The sequence below is a fragment of the Halichoerus grypus genome, chromosome 11 (genome assembly GCF_964656455.1).
Source record: "Halichoerus grypus chromosome 11, mHalGry1.hap1.1, whole genome shotgun sequence".
Taxonomy (NCBI): Eukaryota; Metazoa; Chordata; class Mammalia; order Carnivora; family Phocidae; genus Halichoerus; species Halichoerus grypus.
In genome coordinates, this window is record NC_135722.1 from 56726255 (window position 1) to 56752151 (window position 25897).

At 49.9% G+C, this 25897-nt stretch overlaps 2 protein-coding genes across 4 annotated transcripts in view; one reads left to right on the forward strand and one right to left on the reverse strand.

Annotated features, from left to right (window-relative positions):
* USP35 (ubiquitin specific peptidase 35) overlaps positions 1-19925 on the forward strand; it is a 51014-nt gene extending 31089 nt beyond the window's left edge. The window contains exons 8-11 of the mRNA XM_036113174.2: positions 15016-15109; positions 15993-16099; positions 16603-17860; positions 18816-19925. Of these exons, the coding sequence (XP_035969067.1) occupies positions 15016-15109; positions 15993-16099; positions 16603-17860; positions 18816-18983 (1627 nt within the window). The 3' untranslated portion in view covers positions 18984-19925. The remainder of the gene's footprint in view (positions 1-15015; positions 15110-15992; positions 16100-16602; positions 17861-18815) is intronic.
* A 3674-nt stretch (positions 19926-23599) lies between these two features.
* The window catches only part of GAB2 (GRB2 associated binding protein 2), a 181322-nt gene continuing 179024 nt past the window's right edge, over positions 23600-25897 (reverse strand). For all 3 annotated transcript variants that reach the window (XM_036113177.2, XM_036113191.2, XM_078058599.1), the window contains 2 exons: positions 24909-25034; positions 23600-24276 (listed from right to left, as the gene is read on the reverse strand). In XM_036113177.2, coding sequence (XP_035969070.1) covers positions 24133-24276; positions 24909-25034 — 270 coding nt within the window. In that variant the 3' untranslated portion in view covers positions 23600-24132. The remainder of the gene's footprint in view (positions 24277-24908; positions 25035-25897) is intronic.

Here is a 25897-nt window from a genome sequence, read left to right on the forward strand (position 1 = left end):
TTGGAATCACACAGTTTCATATTGGTTTGTATTTTTCAGATTGGTTTCTTTCTCTTAGCAGTATGCATTTAAGGTTCCTCCATCTCTTTTCACGGCTTGGTAGCTCAGTTCTTTTTAGTGCCGAATAGTATTCCATCGTCTGGATGTACCACAGTGCATCCATTTACCTACTGAAAGACATACTGGTTGCTTCCAGGTTTTGGCCATTAAGGATATGGTTGCTGTAAACATCCATGTAGAGATTTTTGTGTGGACGTGATGGTTCAACTCCTTTGGGTAAATAACAGGAAGCATGATAGCTGGATCAGATGGTAATAGTACATTTAGCTTTGTAAGAAATTGCTTAAAAAAAAACCCCCAAAAACAAAAAAAAACCCCAAAACCCCCCAAAAAAATGGAAAAAGGAAAAAAACCTGCCAAGGTGTCTTCCAAAGTGGCTGTACCATTTTGCATTCCCACCAGCAATGAATGAGAGTTCCTGTTGTTCCACATCCTTTCAACATTTGGTGTTTTCTGTGTTCTGGATTTTAACCCTTCTGATAGGTGTGTAGTAGTATCTCGTTGTTTTATAGTAGATCTCTAGAATTCATCTAGCATAACTAAAACTCTATGCCCTTTGACCACTTTCTTCTCTCTCCTGCCTCTCAACTACTGTTCTCTGCCTCTCTGAGTTTGACTGTTCTATGTACTTATTTATTATTGAAATATAGTTAACATACAATGTTGTACAAAATACTGATTTGACAAGTCTGCATTATGGTATGCTCACAAGTGTAGCTTCCATCTGTCACTGTGTAACACTATTACAGTACATTGATTATATTCCCTTTTATCCCTGTGACTTATTTATTCCATAACTGGAAGCCTGTATCTACCATGGACCCTTTACCCATTTTTCCCATCCTCTCACACCCCTCCCCTTGGCAACCGTTAGTTTGTTCTTTGTGTTTATGAGTCTCTTTCTGCTTTTGTTTGTTCATTTGTTTTCTAGATTCCACATGTAAGAGAAATCATATGGTATTTATCTTTCTCTGTCTTATTTCACTTAGCATAATACACTCTAGTTTTATCCATGTTGTTGTAAATGGCAAGATCTCGTTCTTCTTTATGGCTGAGTAATATTCCATTGTGTGTATATACCACATCTTCTTTGTGCATCTGTGGATGGATACTCTGGTTGCTTCCATATCTTGGCTATTGTAAATAATGCTGCAATAAACATAGGGGTGCGTATATCTTTTCAAGTTAGTATTTTTGTTTTCTTTGGGTAAATACCCAATAGAGGAATTACTGCATTGTATGGAATTACTGGATTTATTTTTTGAGGAACGTCCATACTGTCTTCCACAGTGGCTGCACCAGCTTGCATTCCCACCAACAGTACACCAGGGTTCCTTTTTCTCCACATCCTTGCCAGTGCTTATTTCTTGTCTTTTTGATTCTACCATTCTGACAGGTGTGAGGTGGTATCTCATTGTGGTTTTGATTTGCATTTCCCTGATGATGAGTGCATCTCATTCAACATCTTTTATGTGTCTGTTGGCCATCTGTGTCTTCTTTGGAAAAAGTATCTATTTAAGTCATCTGCTCATTTTTAAATTGGATTATTTTTTGGTGTTGAGTTGTACAGGTTTTTATATATTTATATAATAAATATTAATCCTTTTCTTAATCCTATATTAATCCTTTATAGGCTATAACATTTGAAAATATCTTCTCCTATTCATTAGGTTGTCTTTTTGTTTTGTTGATGGTTTCCTTTGCTCTGCAAAAGTTTTTCATTTTGATGTGCTTGCAAAGGTTTTTTTATGCTTTTGTTCCCCCTTGACTGAGGAGACATATCTAAAAATACGTTACTGAGGCTGATGTCAGAGAAATTACTTGCCTATATTTTCTTCTAGGAGTTTTATCATTTCATGTCTCACATTTAGGTCTTCAGTCCGTTTTGAGTTTATTTTTATGTATGGTGTAAGAAATAGGTCCGGTTTCATTCTTTTGTATGTAGCTGTCCAGTTTTTCCAGCACTTCTTGGTGAAAAGACTTTTCCCCATTGTATATTCTTGTTTCCTTTGTCATAAATGAATTGACCCTATGATTGTGGGGTTATATTTGGCCTCTCTATTCTGTTTCATTGATCTATGTGTCTATTTTTGTGCCACTGTCATTCTGGTTAGATTACTACAGCTATGTAGTAGATCTTGAAATCTGGGATTGTGATGTCTCCAGCTTTTTTTTTTTTTTTTTAAGATTTTATTTATTTTTGAGAGAGAGAGACTACACGAGCACAGCAGGGGGAGGGTTAGCGGGAGAAGCAGACTCCCTGCTGAGCAGGGAGCCCGATGTGGGCCTCAATCCCAAGACCCTGGGATCATGACCTGAGCTGAAGGCAGACACTTAACCTACTGAGCCACCCATGCATCCCTCCAGCTTTGTTCTTTCTCAAGATAGCTTTGGTTATTCAGGGTCTTTTGTGGTTCTCTATAAATTTTAGGATTGTTTGTTCTAGTACTGTGACACATGCTCTTGGTATTTTGATAGAGATTTCATTGAGTCTGTAGATTGCTTTGGGCAGTGTGGACATGTTAACAATATTAATTTTTTGAATCCATGAACATGGAATATCTTTCAGTTTGTTTGTGTCATCTTCAATTTCTTTCATCGATTGTTTTATTGTTTTCAGAGTACAGGACTTTTACCTTCTTGGTTAAGTTTATTCCTAGGTATTTTATTCTTTTGGTGCAGTTGTAAATAGAATTATTTGCTTAATTTGTCTTTCTGCTACTTTGTTATTAGGATATAGAAATGCAATGGATTTCTGTGTATTTTGTATTTGCAACTTCACTGAATTAGTTTATTCTTTTTTTTTAAAGATTCTTTATTTGACACAGAGAGACAGGGGGAGAGGGAGAGAGAGAGCACAAGCAGGGGGAGCAGCAGGTAGAGGGAGAAACAAGCTCCCTGGTGAGCAAGGAGCCTGATGCGGGACTTGATCCCAGGACCCTGGATCATGACCTGAGCCCAAGGCAGATGCTTAACTGACTGAGCCACCCAGGCGCCCCAAATTAGTTTATTCTGATAGTTATTTTGAAAAGATGGCATCTTTAGGATTTTCTATGTATAGTATGGTACCTGCAAATAATGACAGTTTAACTTCTGACTGATTGAATGCTTTTTATTTCTTATCTGATTGTCGTGGCTAAGACTTCAGTTCCATGTTGAATAATAGTGGTGAGAGTGGACATCCTTGTCTTGTTCCTGATCTTATAGGAGGGGCTCTGTTTTTCCCCATTGAGTATGATGTTAGCTGTGGGTTTTTTGTATACGACCTTTATTATGCTGAGGTATGTTCTAACACAGGGAGAGTTTTTTTTACCATGAACAGATGTTAAATTTTCCCAAATGCTTTTTCTGCATCTATTAAGATGATCATAAGATTTTTATCTTTTGTGTTGTTAATATGTATCACTTTGATTGATTTGTGAATATTGTGTCATTTGTGCACCCTGGAATAAATCCCACTTTGTTGTGGTGAATGATCCTTGTAATGCAATGTTACATTGGTTTGCTCATACTTGGTTGAGGATTTTTGCATCTGTGTGCATCAGATATATTGGCCTGGGGTTTTCGTTTTTTGTAGTGTCTTTGACTGGTTTTGGTATCAGTAATGCTGGCATCACAGAATATGTTTGTTTTTTCTTTGTTGTTTTGTCATAGAATGTATTTGGAAGCTTTCCCTCCTCTTGTATTTTTTTGAATAGTTTGAGGAGAAATAGGTATTTTATCTCTTCTTTAAATGTTTGGTAGAATTCACTTGTGAATCTGTCTGGTCTTGGACTTTTGTTGGTAGTTATTTGATTACTGATTCAATTTTGTTATTAGTAATTGGTCTGTTCACATGTTCTGTTTCTTCTTGATTCAGTTTTGGAAGATGGTATGTTTCTTGGAATTTACCCGTTTCTTCTAGGTTGTCCCGTTTGTTGGCGTATACTTTTTTGTAGTAGTCTTTTATAATCCTTTGTATTTCTGTGGTGTCAGTTGTTAGTTCTCTTTCGCTTCTGATTTTATTTAGTTGGATCCTTTCTCTTTTTTCCTTGATGAGTCTGGGTAAAGATTTATCAATTTTTAAAAAATCTTTTTAAAGAACCAGCTCTTGATTTCATTCATATATATATTATTTATTTTATTTTTATTATTTTTTAAAAGATTTTATTTATTTATTTGACAGAGAGAGACACAGCGAGAGAGGGAACACAAGCAGGGGGAGTGGGAGAGGGAGAAGCAGGCTTCCCGCCGAGCAGGGAGCCCGATGAGGGGCTCGATCCCAGGACCCTGGGATCATGACCTGAGCCGAAGGCAGTTGCTTAACCAACTGAGCCACCCAGGTGCCCCGATGTATATTTTTTAGTCTCTATTTCATTTATCTCTGCTGTGATTTTTATTATTTCTTTCCATTTACTAACCTTGGGCTTTGTTCTTTTTCTAGTTCCTTAAAGTGTAAGGTTAGTTTGTTGGTTTGAAGTTTTCTTGTTTCTTGAGGTAGGCCTATATCAGTATAAACTTCCATTTTAGAACTGCTTTTGCTGCATCCCAAAGACTTTGGACTGTTGTGTTTTCATTTTCATTTGTCTCCATGTATTTTTTTTTATTTTCCCTTTGATTTCTTCATTGACCCATTGGTTGTTAATAGCATGTTGTTCAGCTGCTCCAGCGTTGGCTGCATAGATACTTTCAATTGATATATCCTCTTGTTGGATTGATCCGTTTATCATTATGTAATGCCTTTCTTTTTCTCATGTCACAGTTTTTGTCTTAAAGTTTATTTGAGTATTGTTATCCCACCTTTTGTTTGTTTGCTTGCTTGCTTCCATTTGCATGGATCACCCTGGGACACCCCAGCCTGCACTGGCCTTGGCTTCAGTCACCACCGCCAGGACTCCCCCTGCACTGACACCCCAGACCTTCTGGCTTGCATGCAGTTGAGCTTCATTGGTCCTGCCAGGGCACTTTGTTTGCAGGCCACAAGGGAGTGGCACGATTTCATTTCAAAGCGGTGAAAGGAAAAAACCTACAATAAAGACTACTCTACCTGGCATGGTTATCATTTAGAATTGAAGGAGAGATAGAGTTTCCCAGACAGACAAAGTTAAAGGAGTTCATCACCACTAAAGCGGCCTTACAAGAAACATTAAAAAGATTTCTTTAAAATGGCAGGGGCGGGTGGTGGGAAGGCTATAATTAGAAGTAAGAAAATTACGTGTAAAATATGTAGCATGTGTCAACATATACACAAAACGTGGTGGGAGTAAAAAGTTCTTTTAGAATGTGTTTGAACTTAAGTGACCATCAACTTAATATAGACTGCTATATACTTAGGATGTTATATATGCACCTGATGGTTACCACAAACCCAAAACCCGTAATACACAAAAAATAGAAAGCCAAGCTTAACATTAGGGAAGGTCGTCATCAGTTACAAGGAGGGAGTACCGGAGAAGAGAGGAACAGAGAAGAACGATAAAAACAATTTTAGAAACAATTTAAAAAATGTCAGTAAGTATGTGCCTATAAATAATTACTTTAAATGTACCTGGTCTAAATACTGCAATCAGAAGACATAGGGTGGTGCAATAAAATGGACAAACAAAACCCAGGGGTGTCTGGGAGGCCCAGTCGGTTAAGCCTCGGACTCTTGATTTCGGCTCCGGTCATGATCTCAGTGTTGTGAGACCAAGCCCGGTGTTGGGTTCTGCACTGGGCGTGGAGCCTCCTTAAGATTCTCTCCCTCTCCCTCTCTCTAAAACAAAAACAAAGCAGCCATCTAGATGCTGCCTACAAGAGACTCACTTCAGACACTGGCAGGGTAGCTGTAGCTGAAGCAGGTGCAAGCCGGGGTGGTCCCAGGGTGCTCAGTGCAGGGGGTAGCTTGGGGTGGCTAGAGCCGAGGCAGGGTGTGGGCCAGGGCATCCCAGAGTGCTCTGCACGGAGGGTGCCGTGGCAGGACCACTGAGGCTGAAGTGGTTGCAAGCTGTGGTGTCCAGGGTGCTCGGCAAGTTGGGGTGCCCTGGTGGGGCAGCTGGAGCTGAGGCAGGGTGTGGGCTAGGGTGTCCTGGGACACTCCACGTAGGGGCTGCCCTGGTGGGGTGGCTAGCGCCAAAGCAGGTGTGAGCTAGGAGGTCTTGGAGTGCTCTGAGCTGAGGGTGCCCTAGCAAGCCATCTGGAGTCCAAGTGGTGCGGGCCTGGTGTGTTCCAGGGTCCTTTGTGACTGTGTCACCTTGGCGAGATGGCTGCAGCTGTAACAGGCTGACCAGGGGCGTCTGGGTGTGTGCTGTGGTGGGGCTGCCCTGGTGGGACGGCTCAGCCTGGAGTGGGCGAGGGGCCCGGGGCATCACTGAAGGGGCGGGCCAGCCGTGGTACCTGGGTCCTGCTCTCGTCTGTGCTATCAGGGTGGTGGGGCCATAAACTGTGGTGCTTACCAGCCTCTTTATCTGGAGAAAGTTCCAGCAGCACCTCTGCTGTTTGGCAGGGTTCTCGAGCTGGTTCCTTTATATTGTAGTTGCTTTTTTGAAATGATTTTTTTTTTTCTGTGCCTCAGGGGAGACAAATCTGCTAATGGTCCCTCAGGACTATTCCTCCCCACTGCAGTTCGAAGAGTCGGTGGTGGGGGTTCTGAACCTTGGTTTCTGTCTCTGTCTTTCATGTTGTTCTCTAGTTGGTCTCTGTTGTGCAAAAAGTTGTTCAGTCAGCCCTTAGTTCTTCAGGAGGAATGGCTCTATAAATAGGTGTAGATTTGGTGAGTCCAGAGAATGTGAGCCCAGGGTCTTCCTACATTGCCGTCTTGGACCAGAACCCATCTTGTTTTAATTTGCATTTCTCTGATGACCTATGATGTGGAACATCTTTTTATGTGCTTATTTGGCATCTCTGTATCTTTAGTGAAGTGTCTGTTAAGATATTTGGCCCTTTTTAAAAATTGAGTTATGATCGACATACAATATTATGTTAGCTTCAGGTGTACAACACAGCAATCTGACATTTGTATACATCAGGAAATGATCACCACGAGAGTCTAGTTACCATCTGTCACTTCACAGCATTAATACAATATTATTGACTATATTCCCCATGCTCATGACTTATTTTTAACTAGAAGCTTGTACTCCTTAATTCCCTTCACCCATTTCACCCCTACCAACACTCCTCCCCTCTGGCAACCACCAGTCTGTCTCTGTGTCTGTGAGTCTTGGTTTTGTTTTTTAGATTCCACACATAAGTGAAATCGTGGTGTATTTGTCGTGTCTGTCTTACGTTATTTCACTTAGCTTAATACCCTTAAGGTCCATCCGTGTCAGAAAGGGCATGATTTTTATTTATTTATTTATTTACTTACTTACTTATTTAAAAAGATTTATTTATTTATTTGAAGAGGGTGGCTGAGGGAAAGGGAAAGCATCTCAAGCAGACTCCCCGCAGAGCCTGGAGCCTGACATGGGGCTTGATCTCAAGACCCTGAAATCATGACCTGAGCTGAAATGAAGAGTCGGATGCTTAACTGACTGAGCCACCCAGGCGCCCTATTTTTTAATTTATTTTATTTTATTTTAATGATTGAGTAGTGTTCCATCGTGTGTGTATGTATATGGAACACACACACACACAAACACACACACCCACACATATATATATATGTGGGTGGGTGTGTATATATATTGTGTGTATTGTATGCCTTTTCTTTCTTTTTCCTGCCTAATTGCTGTGCCTAGGACTTCCAGTACTATGTTGAATAAAACTGGGGATATTGAGTATCTTTGCCTTGTTCCTTATCTTAGAGGAAAAGCTTTAAGCTTTTCACTATTGAGTATGATGTTACTGTGGGTTTGTCATATTTGGCCTTTTTTATGTTGAGGTGCATTCCCTATGTACACATTTTGTTCATAAGTGGATATTGAATTTTGTCAAAAATCTTTTTCAATATTGAGATTATCATATGAAATTTACATTAATTTGTCAGTGTGATGTTGTATCATGTTAATTTGTGGGTATTGGGCCATCCTTGAATCCCTGGAATAAACCCCACTTGGCCGTGGTATATGATCCTTTCAATGTATTGTTGAATTCAGTTTGCTAATATTTTATTGAGAATTTTTGCATCTATATTCATCAGGGATATTGGCTTGTAACTTTCTTTTTGTGTGTGGTGGTGTCCTTCTCTGGTTTTGGTATCAGGATAATGCTGGCTTCATAAAATGAGTTTGGAAGCTTTCCCTTCTCTTTAGTTTTTTGGAAGAATTTGAGAAGGCTAGATATTCAGTATTCATATTCTTTGAATTTTTGGTGGAATTCACCAGTTAAGTGTCTGGTCCTGGACCTCAGTTTGGGGACTTTTTAAATTACTGATTCGATCTCCTTACTAGACATCAGTCTACTTAAATTTTCTATTTCTTCATGATTCCATCTGGGAATAATATAAATTTCTAGGAATTTATCCGTTTCTTCTAGGGTGCCCAATTTATTGTTTTAATAGTTCACAGTAGTATCCTATGAGCTTTTGTATTTCTATGGCATCAACTGGAACTTTTTTTCATTTTTGATTTTATTTATTTGAGCCCTCACTCTTTTCTTTGGTAGTGTACCTAAAGGTTTGTCAATTTTATTTTCAAGGAACCAGCTGTCAGTTTCATTGATCATTTCTATTGGTGGTTTTTTTTTTTTTTAAAAGATTTTATTTATTTATTTGACAGAGTACACAGCGAGAGAGGGAACACAAGCAGGGGGAGAGGGAGAGGGAGAAGCAGGCTTCCTGCCGAGCAGGAAGCCCAATGCGGGGCTTGATCCCAGGACCCTGGGACCATGACCTGAGCCGAAGGCAGACGCTTAACGACTAGCCACCCAGGCGCCCCTCTATTGTGCTTTAAGTTTCTATTTCATTTATTTATGCTCTGATCTTTATTATTTCCTTTTTTTAAAACTAACTGAGCTTTGTTCTTTTTCTAGTTCCTTTACATGTAAAGTTAAATGGTTTGAGATTTCTTTTGTTTCTTGAGGTAGGCCCATATTGCTCTGAGCTTCCCTCTTAGAACTTATTTTGCTGCATCCCGTAGATTCTGGTGTGTTGTATTTCTGTTTGTTTTGTGTGTGTGTGTGTGTGTGTGTGTGTGTATTTCTGTTTTAATTTATCTCTAGGTATTTTTAAAATTTCTTCTTTGGTCTCTTCTATGACCCTGTAGTTGTTCAGTTTTAACACATTGTTTAATCTCCACATATTTGTGGTTTTCCCATTTTCCTTCTTGTAAATGATTTCTGGTTTTATACCATTGTGGTCAGAGAAGATAATTGATATGTTTTCAGTCTTCTTGAATTTATTGAGACTTCTTTTGTGGCCTAATGTGTGATAGATCCTGCAGAATGTGCCATGTGCATTTGAGAAGAATGTATATTCTCCTGGGTTTGGATGGAATGTTCTGTATTTATCTGTTAAGTTCATCTGGTCTAATGTGTTGTTGAAGGCTGATGTTCCCTTATTGATTTTCTGTCTGGATGATTGATCCATTGATATAAGTGAGGTATTAAAAAATCCCTTACTGTTGTATTGTTCTCCTTTTCTCTCTTTAAGTGTGTTAATATTTGCTTTATATATTCTGGCGCTCCTATTTTAGGTGTATACGTATTTATAAATAGTATGTCTTCTTACTGGATCAGCCCCTCTATCATTATGTGGTGCCCCTCTTTGTTTTTTCTTATAGTATTTGTTGTAAATTCCATTTTGTTTGATGTGAGTGCAGTTTCACCAGCTTTCTTTTCATTTACGTTTGCATGGAGTATCTTTTTTATTTTTATTTTTTTCAGTCTGTATGTCCTTACTTCTGAAGTGAGTCTCTTGTAGGCAATATATGGATGGGTATTGTTTTTTATCCATTCAGCCACACTTTTGATTGAAGAATTTAGTCCATTTACATTTAAAGTGATTATTGAGAGGTATGTATATATTGCTATTTTGTTAATTGTTTTCTGCCTGTGTGTGTAGTTCCTTTCTTTTTCTCTCTTCCTTTGTGGTTTTATGATGTTTTAAAATAGTATGTTAGATTCCTTTCTCATTTTCTTTGTGTATTTACTGTAAGTTTTGGTTTGTGGTTACTGTGATATTCACAGACATCATCCTATTTATCTAATAACATTTTATTTTAATTTGATAGCAACTAATGGTTGAACACATTTGAAAAGTACATTTTTACTCCCCTCCCTAGTTTCATGTTTTTGTTTTTTGTTTTTTTGAGAGAGAGCAAGAACACATGTGCGTGCAAACAGGGGGGTTGGGGGAGGGAGAGAATCTCCAGCAGACTCCTTGCTGAGCGCAGAGCCCAATGCAGGGCTTGACACGGGGCTCGATCTCAAACCCTGAGATCATAACCCAAGCCGAGACCAAGAGTTGGGTGCTTAACCTACTGAGCCACCCAGGTGCTTCCCTAGTTTCATGTTTTTTATATCACTTTTTACATCTTTTTTTAATGTATATATCAGCTAATTATTACAGTTTTAGTTAATTTTGTGAGTTTTACCTTTTAACCTTCTTAGTACCTTTATAACTGATTAATTCATTATCTTTACTATGTATTTAGCTTTTCCAGTGAGATTTTTACTTTTGTGCTTTGTTTTTGTGTTATTAGTGACATTTCTTTTCAGCTTAAAGAAGTCTGTTTAATATTTTTCATAAGGCCTATTTAGTAGTGATGAATTCCCTTAGCTTTTGCTTGTCTTTAAAACTCTGTCTCTCCTTCAAATTTGAATGATAACCTTGCAGGGTGTAGAGTATTCTCGGTTGGAAGGTTCTCCTTTCAGCACTTTGAATATGTCACGCCACTCTCATCTGGCTTGTCAGATTTCTGCTGAGAAAGCTGCTAGTAGCCTTAAGGGTTTTATTTTTATTTTTAAAAAAATTTTTGTATGTAAAAATTTGTTTTTCTCTCGCTTTTAAGATGCTTTAATTTTTGACATGTTAATGATAATGTTTCTTGCTGTGGCTGTCTTTGGGTTCATCTTACTTGAAACTCTCTGGGCTTTCTACACTTGGATGTCTGTTTCCTTCCCCAGGTTAGGGAAGTCTTCAGCGTCTGTTTTTGCAGATATGTTTCCCAGCCCTTTCTTTCTTCTACTGGGACCCCTCTAACATGAATGCATGATTCCACTTGATGTTGTCTCCAAGGTGTCTTGAGTATCTTCATTCTTCTGAAATTCTGTTTCCTTTTTGCTGTTCAGTCTGGGTGAGTTCCACTGCTTTGTCTTCCCACTTGCTGGTTTCTTTTACCTCATCCATTCTGCTGTTGAGCCACTCTAGTCTATTTTTCATTTGAGTTGTTGTGTTCTTCACCTCTGTGACTTCCTTTTGGTACTTTCTTACCACCCTGTTTTGTTGTTGTTGAAGTTCTCATCGTGTTCATCTAGTCCCCACCCCCACCCCTTCCCCAAGTTCAGTGAACATCTTTATGCTCATTCATTTGAATTTTTTATCAGGTAGATTACCTATCTCTGTATCCTTAAGGTCTTTTTCTGAGGTTTTGTCTTGTTCTTTTTTTAAAATTTTTTTAAAGAGTTTTATTTATTTGAGAGAGAGCGAGCGAGCACGAGCCGGGGGGGGGGGGGGGCAGAGGGAGAAGCAGACTCCCTTAGTCTTGTTCTTTTGTTTGGAGCACAGTTCTCTCCTCATCTTGCTTGACTCTCTCTGTGTGTTGCTACGTGTTAGGCAGAACAACCACCTCTCTGTCTTGAAGGTGTGGCCTTTTGTATGTGGGTGGTGATTCTTGGTTATCTCTTGAACTTTTGTGATTTTCTCAATCACCTGATTTATTCTGCATATGTTCCTATTGATTCGACCCTATATGAGTGCGTGCCAAGACCTGTCGGTGATCCAAGGATCCTCATTTAGCACCTCGTTTCAGGTGATGGGAAGCCAGACTCTCAGGCAGTAGCTTGTGAAGTATGTGAACATGCTTGGTCCCATGTTGCTGCAATAGTAACCCCTGCTGGCCTCCGGACCAGATCTGGAAGTATTCCCTGGACAACAGTTTTAAAAATCAGGGTGCCGGACAAGCCCCTTTCTGGGAGTTTCCTCCAGCTGGAGTGAGGCGAAGTGTGTGCGCCAAGATCCGTCTCCTTGCTCCTGTTCCCCGGGAGTGCTTTCTCAGCCTCTAGATAGATGGGAAACCTGAAGCCTGTCCCTCAGGCTGATGCTCCAGGCTAAGTATTTGGCCTTTTCATAGGCAGAATCGGGGTGTGTTTCAGTGTCTTGTCCATGCAGTGCCCTGGGGGTGGTGGCCTGCCAGGAATTGTCTTTCTGTGTGTGAGCTTTCTGCGGAGCTTGCTAACGGTAGCCCTCTTGGGCCACCAGGGCCGGGTGATCAAGGGGCACCCCCTGTGTGGACCGTGTGGACCCACTTGCTTGAGCAAGGCAGCCAGAATGGAGGGGGTGGGCTTGTTTGCTGGCTTCGGAGAGACTGCAGGAAAGCGGCGTGGCCGCCTGCGCCCTCGGGCTTCGGCAGCGTGGTGGGAGAGCGCCCCATCTGCACCCACGTGCCAGCTCTGGGGGCCGGGCCCGTGGCAGCCGCCTGCATGAGCAGATTCTTGCTCTGGAAGGCGAGAACTCCGTGACCGCTGCGCGTGGGTCCCAGCCAGGGAACCCTGCCACCGCCGGCACTGTCCGACCCAGCAGGCGCCGTGACCGCACTTGCTCTTGTCCGTCCCAGCAAGGTGGTGGGGGGCGGGGGCCCGGGCCACTGCGCCTGCCCGCGCTGGCCGTCTGCGGGCGGCGCGACAGTGGTAGCCCCTGGGGCCCCCATCACCAGGGAGCTGCTCAGCTGCCCCTGCTCCTCCAGCTGGTGTCTCCAGATCAGCAAATAAATTGATCTGACATACAGTGTAGGCACTTTGCAAACTGCTGTTTTTTTTTTTTTCTTTTTTACTGGAGCTCAGGTCAAGCCCTCCGGGGGGTGGGGGGCAGGGGGGAGCGGGGAAGCTCAGTTTATTAGAGCATTTCAGGACCCCTGGTTTTGCCAGTCACATGTTCTGGAGGCTCCTCTCTCTCCAGTGTAGATCCCAGGCTCCAGGGTGCCAGATTCCCCTGGCAGAAGCACCTGTCTGGGGACGCCCCTCCCTGTTGTGTGTCTTTGTCCCCCGGGTGGGGTTTTTTGCAAGACCCTGTCTCTACCCCTCCTAGGCATCTCAGGGTGGTCCTCTTGTCCATTGTTGTGGAAAAGCAGTTCCTCTAGTTTTCAGATCTTTTTCAGAGGGAACGGATCCATAGGTAGCTGTGGATTGGGTGTGTCTGTGGAGTCCGATCTCACTATGCCACCAACTTGGACCCTCCCTCTCTCTCTATTTGGCCCATTTTTAAATCGGTTGTTAGTTTTCAATAATTATTATTGAGTTTTAAGAATTCTTTGTATATTTTGGACAACAGTCCTTTATCGGATGGGTCTTTTGCAAATATTTTCTCCAAGTCCCTGGCTTGTCTTTTAATTCTCTGGATGTTTTCTTTCACAGAGCAGAAGACTTTAATTTTAAGGAAATCCAGCTTATGAATTATGTTTGCAGATCATGTCTTTGGTGTTGCATCTAAAAAGGCATCACCATACCAAAGGTCAAAGAGGTTTTCTCCTATGTTACCTTCTGAGAATCTTATAGTTTTGCATTTTCTATCTAGGTCTATGATCCATCTTGAGTTAATTTTTTGGGATGAGTGTGAGGTATGTGTCTAGGTGTGTGTGTGTATTTTTCATGTGGATGTCCAAATGTTCCAGCAGCATTTGTTGACAAGACTGTTTTTTGCTCCCTTGTTTTGCCTTTGCTCCTTTGTCAAAGGTCAGTTGACCCCCCCCACTGTGGGGGTCTATTTCTGGGCTCTCTGTTATATTCTTTTGATCCATTTGACTCATCTTTCACCCACACCACACTTAGACATCTTTTTTAAAAAGTAACAGAGCAGGTAAGCTTTGCCCTGGCTTATGGTACGACCTCAAGTAGGTTTCTCCTCTCTGAGCTTCAGGTCTAGTATGGGGAGCTAAATCTCTAGCACTTCCTAACGTGTGTGCTTCTCAGACCTGGTGAAGGCCTGGTTTTTCCAGTTCACAGTCTGCTGCAGACTGTTAATTTTTGTAAGATACAGTCAGACCACTTACCAGAACGAGCACGTGCTTGTATGGTTGTAGTGACATCACATTGCTGTACATGTTCCTAAGCGCTCCCTCAGCTTCTGAACTTAACCTTTGTGATGGATGGCTGGGACTGGGGGGCACACTCTGGTAACGCTGTTCTGCACAGTGGGCTCAGGTTGGAAAGATGCCTGACCTGGCCGCCTAGAGCTGCTTGTGAGAACAGGAGCTAAGGTGAGGCCTGGGGATTGGCTGGTTCCAAGGCAGCATGGGTGTCAGCAGGGGCTCCTTCCCTTCTCCAGCAGGATCAGACTCCATTGTTGGGAGCCCGTCTGTTCGCCTCCCCCCCACACCCCCGTGTCCTCTTTGTGCCGCACACTTCTCACATTGACCCCCGCCTCTCTCATTCGAAGGCAGGGGAACCACTCAGGTGGGCTTAGGGCCATGGTGCGGGGGCCCTGAGAAGGGGCTGTGAGAGTGAACTTGGAGGGGTCAGGTTGAAGCAAGGCCTGCTGCGCTGGGTGGGTGTGAAAAGAGGTGGGTGTGAACAGCTGCAGTGGCTGGGATGATCCTAGCGCAGACTGGCACATGCCAGAGAGTTCCAGCCTCGCCGCTCTGAGAATGTAGGATCTCAGCACACTGGAATCTTTGAGTCTCGGGGTCATGGGCTCTCTGAACTGGAACGAGCTGCAGGGCTCACTTCATTGTCCAGGCTGGGTTGTTCACCTGCGCTTCTTCCCTGGCCTCTGGCCCAGGCCTGAGCTTTAAGCGTCTGCTCTGCCTTGAGGCTGGATGCCCTGGTTCCCAGTGCTGCGGGTGAGTAGAGGCTCCTTGGATGCCCTTGGCTTACCCTGGATGCTTTTGCTTTATTTTGAAGCTTCAGACACTGTGTGCTCAGATTGACTGAGAACAACTCCCAGCCCCTGATGACCAAGCTGCAGTGGCTCTTCGCCTTCTTGGAGCACAGCCAGGTGAGTGCAGGGGGAGTTGGGTGTGATGGAGGGCGGCTCTGGGCTGACACCCTTCCCTGCATCTGGCTACAAGGCCCTACTTCCTGGTGTAAGCTGTTGAGGCTGGCGTGGGTTCATGGTCGTTTAGTGCCTTATGGGACAGGAGAGGGAGTGCTTCCTTGCACCCCCTTCTGTGTCCTGATGCCCAGGTCTCTCCCGTCCGTGATTCCCACCCTTGCGTTAGGAGTTGCTTTGCTCATCTGCTGTCCTTTCTGAGCACTTGCATTGCCAGGCACCCTGAGGGCTGTATTTGTTTTGCTCATTGTCTCTGCCCTCATGGAACCTAAAACCCTTGGCCAAGCATTATGCAAGGCTCTGCGGGGCCACGAAAAGGAGGAAGCCACAGTTCTTGCTCTCGTGGAGCTCATAGTCTGGTGGGGAGGGTGGACCTGCAAATAACAATTGTAATGCTTGAACGGAAGGAAATGCAGTGTTGTGTGCATGCAAGGGAGGGAAAAGCTGATTATGATGGGGGAGGGGACCACTGGGAAGACATCACAGAACAGGTGTCTGTGCATCCGGGTCTTGAACTCTGTAAGCTTTTGATGGAGGAAAGGTGTTTTAGGCAGAGGGAATGGCAATGAATAAGGGTCTGGAAAGAAAGAGGTGTGTTGGGGAAGAGGATTTGTTCATCTCCACGAACCTAAGGCCATGCTCATGGGCTGCATGGACTTGGTGGGAGAGGATGGGTCAGGGACAACGAGGAATGGGGAGGACTTTAGGGAGGAGGCCAGGAAGTTTGGGACAGAGAATCCCCAGGTACCCTTAGGCCTAGCACATGGCAGAGCTGGTTAGTGAGTGGCCTCCTACTCCTGACCCTGCCTTTCACCTGCCTTGGTCCTAGCGGCCTGCCATCTCTCCGGAGAACTTCCTCTCTGCATCCTGGACACCCTGGTTCAGCCCCGGCACCCAGCAGGACTGCTCAGAGTATCTGAAGTATCTGCTGGATCGGTAAGGGGGCTGGACCGGGCTCCGCGTGGGGGCTTCGGAGCCGGAGGAGGGTGCCCGAGGAATAGCCCATCTCTCCGGCTGCCCCACTGCACCCGAGGAAGGCGTGGAGATGGTTGCTGCGAGGGGTGGCCAGGGCTGCGTGTGAGGGACGTTTGGGAGCTGCTGATTGGAGCCGTGACTGGGGAGGGGTCAGGGCGAGCGTGCGCACGTGCTCTGCTTGCCGAGTGCACGTGTGCGCGTGTTCAGCCCAGCGCTGGGGGCACGCGCACGGAGAGGCGGCACATCTCCACGTGGCGGGTTCATGTGCCTGTCTGGAGGGAGGTGTGCTTGGCTTGTGAGTGCATGTGCGTGGATGTCATTGGCACGTGTGTGGGCAGACTCTGCAGACCCACGCACACGTCTAAACAGGGTGGATCCTGGATAAGGTAGGTGGCCCAGATCAGGCCCGAGCGCTGCGAATGGATCTGTGCGTATGTATGAAATCCCCGTGCTCTCTGCTCCAGGCTACACGAAGAGGAGAAAACAGGGACAAGGATCTGCCAAAAGCTCAAGCAGTCCAGCTTGCCCTCCCCTCCCGAGGAGCCCCCCAGCCCAAGTCCCACCTCTGTGGAGAAGATGTTCGGAGGCAAGATCGTGACTCGGATACGCTGTCTCCGCTGCCTCAATGTCTCCTCCAGAGAGGAGGCCTTCACGGACCTCTCTCTTGCTTTCCCCCCCACTGAGCGCTGTCGCCGCCGCCGCCTGGGCTCAGTGATGCTCCCCGCAGAGGACATCGGGGGCCGGGACCCCCCACCACCCTCCCAAGCCCAGGTTCCTAGCAGGGTGGGTCCTCGGAGGCAGAGGAAACACTGTGTCACGGGGGACGCACCCCCCTCCGTCCTGGACATTGAAGGCCTGGGCCCCCAGGGACCTGGGGGGCAGAGCAGTGGGGAGGAGAAGGTGGAGAGGGAGGAGGAAGCACAGGAGGAGGAAGGGCCCCGGGAGGAGGAGGAGGAGGAGGAGCAGGAGGAAGAGGAGAAAAAGAAAGAAGAGGAGGAGGAAGAAAAGGCAGAGAAGGAGAAGGAGGCCGAGACGGCGAAGAAGGAAGAGGACAGCCCGGGGCCGGGGACCCACCGGGGTGGCGCCGCCCCCGCCGGGGAGGGCTCCCGCTCCGTGCTGGACCTGGTCAACTACTTCCTGTCCCCCGAGAGGCTGACGGCCGAGAACCGCTACCACTGCGAGCCCTGTGCCTCGCTGCAGGACGCCGAGAAGGCGGTGGAGCTGAGCCAGGGGCCGCGCTACCTCATCCTCACCCTGCTGCGCTTCTCCTTCGACCTGCGCACCATGCGCCGCCGCAAGATCCTGGACGACGTCTCCATCCCCTTGCTGCTCCGCCTGCCGCTGGCGGGGGGCCGCGGCCAGGCCTACGACCTCTGCAGCGTCGTCGTGCACTCGGGGGTGTCCTCGGAGAGCGGCCACTACTACTGCTACGCCCGCGAGGGCGCTGCCCGGCCGGCCCCGTGTGTGGGTGCTGCTGACAGGCCCGAGCCCGAGAACCAGTGGTACCTGTTCAACGACACTCGGGTGTCCTTCTCCTCCTTCGAGTCTGTCAGCAACGTCACCTCCTTCTTCCCCAAGGACACGGCCTACGTGCTCTTTTACCGGCAGCGGCCCGGGGAGGCGCCCGAGGCCGAGCCGGGCTCTCCCAGAGGCCGGACGGAGCCCACCCTCCACAAAGATTTGATGGAGGCCATTTCCAAAGACAACATCCTTTACCTGCAGGTGAGCAGCCCCCGGGCCTCTGAGCTGATCTCCTGGGTGGAGGGCTTCCCTGCACAGCCACCGGCTTAGAGGGTATTCTGCTCTGTCTCCTCCTTTTCCTGCTACCCTGTCACTGACCCCTTCCTGCTGGAAATATCCTGGTGGGCTAGACAGAACCCCTTACTTCAGAGGCGCAGGTGTTCAGTAATCACCAGTTGTTTACCAACGCTTGTCCTCAGTGTGCGAAGGGGCACCATGGGGTTGCGTGGTGGAAAGTCGAGGCTTCCAGGGGCACCTGGGGACCACGCTGCCCGTATCCTCTCGTGTGCCTTCGACTCCCCTCTTTACAGTCGGGTGGTATCAGAATACTTAGCAGCAGGAACAGCAGAGGCCACGAACCACCAGAGTAGTACCCTGGGGCCCCGTGTGGGGACCCCGGGCCAGCGTTTACGTCTCTGCTGGGCCTTGCAGGCAGAGGCAGGGCCGCGGGGAAGGAGCGTCTGTGCGGGGGCCTCCGTTCAGCCTGAGGAGGAACGTTCCTCGTGCCTTGAGGGGCAGTGAGCTGGACAGCTGTGTCAGGACAGCAGGGGGGACCCTGTGTGCTGTGACGTGATCCTTGGAGTCCCTGCACCTCCTTCTCCCGGGGGCCATGGCAGGCCCTCATCAGTTACTCAGCCGTGTGTGAAGGAGTTCCTTTTTTCCAAGGGGCTAGGAGTTTTTACTGGGAGAAGAGTGGTTTTGAAGCCTAGATCGAGGGTGGAAGGATGGATCCATCCCAGCCATTCTCCTGCGGAGCTGGAACACCCCGCGGGCAGGAGCTGAGGCTTCTCTGTGCTTGGCCCTTGGGCACGTTGGAGACACTCAGAACTGCTGTGCCGGATGGCACTGGGGTGGGGCTGGGGCAACAGTGAAGGAAGACTCTGGCTTCAGAGCCCGCATTTTAAGCCTCCTTCCCCACCCGCATCTGTGTTCCCAGGAGCAGGAGAAGGAGGCCCGCAGCAGGGCGGCCTACATCTCTGCGCTCCCTGCATCTCCGCACTGGGGCAGGGGCTTCGATGAAGACAAGGATGAGGACGAAGGCTCTCCGGGAGGCTGCAGTCCTGCAGGTGGCAGTGGCGGTGACTTCCACAGACTGGTCTTCTAGTGTGGACCCGGCCCCAGGCTTGCTCCCAGCTGCGGGGGCCCCACAGCCCACTGCAGGGGAGGCCTTGACCCTTTCCTTCTGGGAACCGGGTGGGGACCGAGGCCAAGGCGCTCTGCCAGGTGGGGGCTGAGGGAGGCTGTGGAGGCAGGTCCAGCCCCTAAGACAGGCCCTTCCAAGGGCAGGAAAGGTGGAGAGGAAGCTTCTGGGACACGGGTCCTCAGCCTGAAGGGTGTGCAGAGACTCCGATACAGAGGTGAGAGCCAAGCCCCTGACACTGGGATCAGCCCCATTCAGATTTCTCACCCAAGTGTCCTGGTCAACTTGAAGCAGCTTAGATGGACACTCTGGGCCTTGTCCCCCCGTCCCCCCCAGCAGGCTACGTGACGGGGCTGATTCACAGCTCTAGTGCTTTGCCATCAAGTAGCATCTCCCTCCTCGCTCCTTTCAGACCATCCTATCGCTCTGTAGTATGAGCAGCAGAGCAGGGTCTGGGGCGTGTGTCCCCGCGGCCCCTTCTGGGCTCTGAGGGCTTTCAGAGGCACACGGTGTGGCTGCCTGCACCCCTGGTACTTGAGGGGAGTGTAGGTGGGAAGCAGCCTGGCGCGGGGGCAGAGACTGTCGGTGCAGAGGGGGCAGGCCAGCCCCCTCCCCCACAGCGGGAGACCCTTCACCCCCAAACCCCATCTCCCCAGCCTGCCTCAGTGCCTGAGATGCCGCCATTTGCATCCCCTTTCTGGTTGAGCGAGAGAATCCTTACTTTACCGCAACTATGTTTGTGTTTCTCGTGAAGCCGTCGTCGGACCGGAGGAAAGCTGGCTGGCTCAGCGCCTCCTCTGTGGCATTCAAGCCGTGGCCTGGGCGCGGGGGGGGAGGGGGGTTGGTGAGGAGCGGCTATACCCTTCCACATGGAGAGAGGAGACCCGAACGGGAATAAAGGAGGTTCTCTGAAGCCTTTAAAGATGTCGTTCTTTCTGCCTCCGTGGCTGTGGCGGCGGCCGTGCCCTTTGTTTCTTGCTGTGTCTGGGCTGAGAGCAGGGTACAGCCTGTGCCCTGTTGGCTCGTGTGACGCCCCACGGGAGGGGACAGTGTGCTACCCTGAAGCGCCAGCAAGTGAAAGGTGAGGCCTGGGAGGACCCCGAGGGTAGAGCTGGCCCAGCAGTGGGGCCGTTACCCAGAGGCCGGCGCCGGCAGTACCCTGAGGGGCAGGGACCCACACTCCGGGCTGCCCGAGGAGCTCCTGTCAGGGGGACTCGCCTGTCGGGTGAAGCCAGAGCCCCCGTATCTGGGGATTTTTCAGACGCCGAGAACCCCGGACTGCCCAGAACTCGCTGCCACTGCTCCCCCGTTCTCCCCCCACCCCCCGCCCTTCCCTGGGAGAACCTGGTGCTGGCGTGTGGCCCCTCCCGGGACGGACTCGGGCACCTGCCAGGAGGAAAGGGGGGAGGCAGCCCCCCATCATCTCCCCAGGTGCCAGCCCATTCTTGGAGCTGGAGAGGTCACACAGGAGCCCTTTCCACCCCAACCCTGCCCATCTGGGGGAACAAAGTAGGTGGGAAGGCAGGGACAGAGGCTGCGGCATGGCCAGGGGCTACGAGGGCCACGATGGCCGCCTGCCAGTGTTGTAGGTGGAGGAGTTGAGTTTTGGCCCAAGTGTCCAGACCCTTGGGACATCAAACCTTAGGGATCAGCGACACTGGGCTGGTAGTCTCAGAGTTCGTCTGCACACTCCGTGCACCTTCTAAGGCAAAAGGGTGGAATCAGGAATACACATTCCGAGGTAAGGAGGAGTCATTCTTGTTCCGGGTCAAGACAGGGGCCCCGTTACTTCCTATTAAAATGAAAGGGAGCAGACTGGCACCGAGCGTTCCGGGGGCCCTGACAGAGATGTGTTTGGGCCTCCATGTGGGTGGCCCCCCGGCAGGGATTCTGTGCAGGTGGGTTCCCTCCCCGGCGCCTTCAGACGAGGCAGGCTCCAGCAGCCTTCTCTGGTTGCTTCTAACGGACTTTATTGTTGTCCTGCTCCACCACCACAGTAAAAAGGGCCCTACAAGCTCCAGGCCTGTGCTGCGTGTCACCACAGCAAAAACAGGACCCACCGGAACACGTTCCCACCCCACCCCAGACCTACTCACAGGATAAATACATTTTTTTTTAAAGAAAACAGAATAAATTAATAACTTAAGTGATTAGGCACCAACAGTGATTTGAAAAATTAAATGTCAATTTTAAATGGTATAACAGGGCAAGAACCTAAGACTGCGCTGCTAGCCCCTTTTCTCTTCCCGACAATTCTGTGCGAAATGATTCTAAGTTTCAAGACACGTGTAACCAACACACAAGAATACACACCACCAACTATCACAGGACAGCCTGCGCCTCGAGGGGGCCCCTCCGCAGGCAGGCCAAGGAGCTTGGAAAGTCCCAGAATGTTGGCTCCCGGAGGAGGGAGCTGCAGTGCTCCTGGGCCCAGCCTCGCTTCCCTCACGGGTTGCGGACGAGTGCGAACTGCATCCAGAGCTCTTGTCAGAAGGGCGTGGGGAGGGTGGGTCAGCCGGGGCTTGGGGCGAGCCCTTGCTCCACTCACTTCGGAAGGGGAAGGGTTGTGCTTCTCTCCTAGGAATGGGGCATGTTTGAAGGGTTTCAAATGTAGAAGTCTCAGAAGTCCATCCCGGGGAGGGGACTGGGCTCCCTGACTAATGCTCTGGGTGCTGCCTGTCCCTAGTGAGCCAGGCCCTCCCCAGAGAGACAGCTCAGCTTCAGCATGGAAGGGCCTCAGCCACCATCTAAGCGAACCACCCCTTCACAGGTGGTGGCTCCCTGGGACCTTGCTTAGCCCATCTCCCTGGAACCCTCCCTCGCTGCCGCTTGGTCCTGCTGGCCCGGGCACCGTGAGTCCTGGGTCTGCCCTTGCCAGGCCACTGAACTGCCAGGTGTGTACGAGACACCGGTCATTTGAAGCCCGTGAGCCCGAGTCTCTGCCCTCAACAGGCCAGTGTCCTCTTAACACTTCCTTCTGTCTCCACCGCCACCCTGAGGGCTTGGGAGCTGCAGGAACCAAGAGCTGGAAGGAGGCCTCCTTGGACATTAGAGTTGAACACTCTGCTTCATTCACCTTGTACTGACTCAGCACACACACGGGCTGGGGGCACAGGGCAGCACCCCTCAAAGCTCGGCCCTACGAGACCCTGCAGAGGGTCTTAAAGGGACCCAGTGTCAGCCTCTGCCATCAGTCCCAGCGCTCTAGGGTGACTGGACCCCAGCCCTGGCCTCCTCCCCTAGAAATCCACTCCATCTTCCGGCCCCTCAAGCCCATCTCAGCACCACCCCCCTTCTGCCAGATACCACCTTCCTCTGATCTGCACCAACCTCCTGAAGCAGCAGCCTTGCTTCCAGTCTCTCTCGCGGCCCTCACCTAGGTCCTGTGCCCTTGTGTCTCCACCCACCCCTGCCTCCAGTGCGGGGACACACTGGTTAATTCCTGCCGTCCCAGAATCAATGCTCGCGGAGTTGAACTGCTAGGAGAGGGGCTACTGCGGAGAAAATCCTCCCGACCGGAGTGGGGCTTCTGAGACTGGCCAGGCATGTGCTCGCGGGAGCCCGAAGGTGAGCTGTAGCCACCTCCGTCAGCCACGGTGGCAAGTATTTTTTTTCAAAGGAAGGTGGTCTGTTACCCCAGGGTGGGATGAGACCTCTGCAACCCTAGATGATTTGGGCAAGAACCATCCACACGAAAGATTCGGATCTCTCCTCCCCAGCTTAGGACAAAAGTGCCTGGTGGGGGAGGGCGCAGCTCATGGGGCGGCCTTCCAAGCCATGGGAGCAGAGGCCTGGCCTCTCCTGTCCCAGGGATCAGGTCTGAGGCTAACGTGGCTCCGGGCCTCCAGGGAGCGGCCGCTGGAAGATGAGCTGGGAAAACACCAGGGGCTCCCGCGACCACACTCCTACCGGCCTGGGCCCTGGCAGAAGCCCCAGCCCTCCCCCACGTCCTCTTGGCCCCACGCTCCCCTGCACTGCTTTCCCCACGTCCCTCACACGGCTCCTTCACTTCCGCTCAGGCCTGCAGCCCCAGAAGCTGCCCCGGCTTACCCCCCCGCCCCCTGCCCCCCGCCTGCCCCCGGCCGCGCTGTCTGCCTCCGAGGTCTGTACCCGGCCTCTCAGCCCAGCGGTTATCTGCCCGCCCCTGCCCGCCCCCCACCACCTGTCTTGCAGCGACACACTTGCTGCACCCTCCCCGCTACAGCACCTCCCGTCCGCCCCATGCTCCCTCCCCACCCTGCACTGCCTTCCCTCAGCACCAGCCTCCGCCCGCACCCTGCAGCACCCAGCACCGTCCCTTCTGGCGGGGTGCGCCTCCAGAGGAGGGCCTGTACGCTCCACGGTTCTAGGGGCCCTGACCCCACGGGATCCTGGTCACCTCCTGCTCCTGGTTTGTGGTTGCCCATCCTCCTCTGTTTTCCCTCCCTTGCGTCCTCCTTCCTCCTCCTGCCTCTCCCAACCCACCACGGCTACACAGTGGCAGGGCCACTGCCCAGATCACCTGCCTTCTGCATCGGGGACCTCCTTCCTGTGTCCCTCAAGACCACTGCTAACCTTCCTTCTCAACTCCATCTTCTGGGGGGCCATGCCTCTCCTCTACCAAGAAACACAAGGATGAAGAAGTCCCTGTCCACTTTGGTCTGCCGGTCCTGGGCTCCCTGGATCAGCGAGACAACGTGGCATCTTCTGGGACTGAAGGAGAGGTAGCCCAGGAGCTGGAGGGAAGAGGGCTTGAGGGCTATGACCGGAAGTGAGGTGTGGAATCTGGCTCAGAGCCCCAGCCCCTCCCAAAGCCTAGTAGATATTTGGGTCTGAAGGACAGGAAGAGGCTGAAGGATGCTTTTTGGCAACAGCTCTAACTAAGGTGGGTAGAGGCATGGCCGTTACTGATACAAATCAAAGGTGGGCCCCGAGTGGGCAGAGGGTGGGCCTCCATCAGGCCCTTACCTCTCAGAAGGGTTCAGGGTCCCTGACATCAAGTGCTTTGAAGGCCAGAGTGGCAGGAGGGGGCACTGGGAGAGGAGAAAATGTGTGTGTTGGGGGGGACCGAGGGGAGGAGCCAGCTCTGGAGATGCTGCCTCCGGGCACCTCCCCAGGCATGGTGGCCCCTGTGTCACAGCTTAGCACCCTTGGAAGGCTCCGAGGACTGCCGCACATCTGTCCACTCCTGCATGGTGTTCTGCAGGGCCTGGGTTTTCTCCTTGTCCACTTGAACGTAGTCCACCTTCTCATCAGAAGTGACAGATGACGTGGATGGCTGAGGACAGAACGGGGAGGTGGCTGTGAGTTATCCGTATGGTGGGGAGCAGAGGTGGGGGGCTCTTTCTGAGCTGCCTCAAGGGGAGATGGGCCTCTGCTGCCACTCAGACCAGCCTCAGGAGCCTGTATTGTTTCTGAAAGGGGCCTTTAAACCCCAAACTGCATCATCTCTCCTGTTCTGCAACAGCCTGGGTCAGCACTCCTGATTTCCCAGGCCTTCATCTCTGCCTCCACCCACCTTCCTGGGAAGGAATTTGCCGGGGGCCAGGGAACACTGGCAGCCACCCTGCTGTCTGGACTGGGCAGCTGAGTGTGCTTCCTGGGGAGGCTTTCCGGGGCCGGGGAGTCCCTTCTGCAGGTCCCTGTACCAAGGGCAATGGATGCACCTAGACACTGAGTTCTCAAAGGGAAGCTCAGGACCAGGACACAGGATCCCCGAGTCTCGGCTCTGTCTGTCATTCAGTGTGCATCCATTTGCTCATTGGCACAAGGGGGATGGACTGGCTGAGAAGGTCGGACAGACCTCGAGCACCTGTGCATTCAGAGAGGAGGCGTGCGAGCCCCCTAAGACCCAGACTAAAGGAAAAGCAGTCAAGCGGTACAAGGCTGAGTGCTGGGACACCCCGGTACCTTGCGGTGGGGGCTGGGGGAGCTCGGCTGGAAGTCCAGGGCCAGATAATCAACGCTGCCCGTGCTCTTCTTCGGGGCGGGACTGTTGGTGCCACTGGGAATGGGAGATGCAGACACTGGATTTTGCTATCACAAAGGAGGGAAAACCATTAGTAAGTGGAGGAAACAGACTAACACACCACCCGGGAAAACCCACACCTCTGGGCGTCTCATGTCCTCATTTAAACCTTCGTAACGGTCCTGTGATGTAGGTATTCGTACTATTCTTGTTGTTTAAAATAAAGATAAAACTGTACTTCAGAGAGGTGGCCTGACTTGGCTGGGGTTGTGCAGTTGGTGAGCGGGGACGGGAACCGGCTCTGTCACCCGGCTCCCGGACCCGCACTCGTCCCGCTGTGCCTCCCTCCCGGGCCGGCCGGCCAGGTCTCCCCCACTGGCTCCCTGACAGACCCCGTGGTTGCCTGCTGGCCCCCAACAGGGCGCCCCTTTCCTTTACGCCCCGGATGCTGGAAAGCCTTCGTGGCACCCAAGCTGCTGCTCTGAATCTCCCGGCCCCGGCCCCTCCTCCCCGGGCTCCCGCAGCCGCCCTTCGACGGAGCCACTCTAGGCTCCTGTCTCCGTCCAGGCACCAAGACCAACTTGTCGAGGATTTTCCTGAAGTCTTATCCTAATGAGAATGGCAACAGTCCTGTGTTCTGTTTCTTGGCTGCTGATTGTTCGGCTGATGCGTCCTTTCACTACGGATGCAGCAGCTGCAGGTGCTGGGCAGCGACTCCCTTCTCAGTGAAAATGTCAGGGAGGAAGCTTCTCGTGCTGACCGTGTCTAGATCTCTGGCCTGGCCTTTGGCACCGTACGTCATGGTACATGTGTGCCCCCTCCGCTGAGGAGGTAATAAATGCTTACGCTCGCATTCTCGCTCCTGCTCATGGGAACAGCAGTCAGGAATGAAGAGTTCTTGACTTTTGAAAGATTGTAACAGGACGGAAGA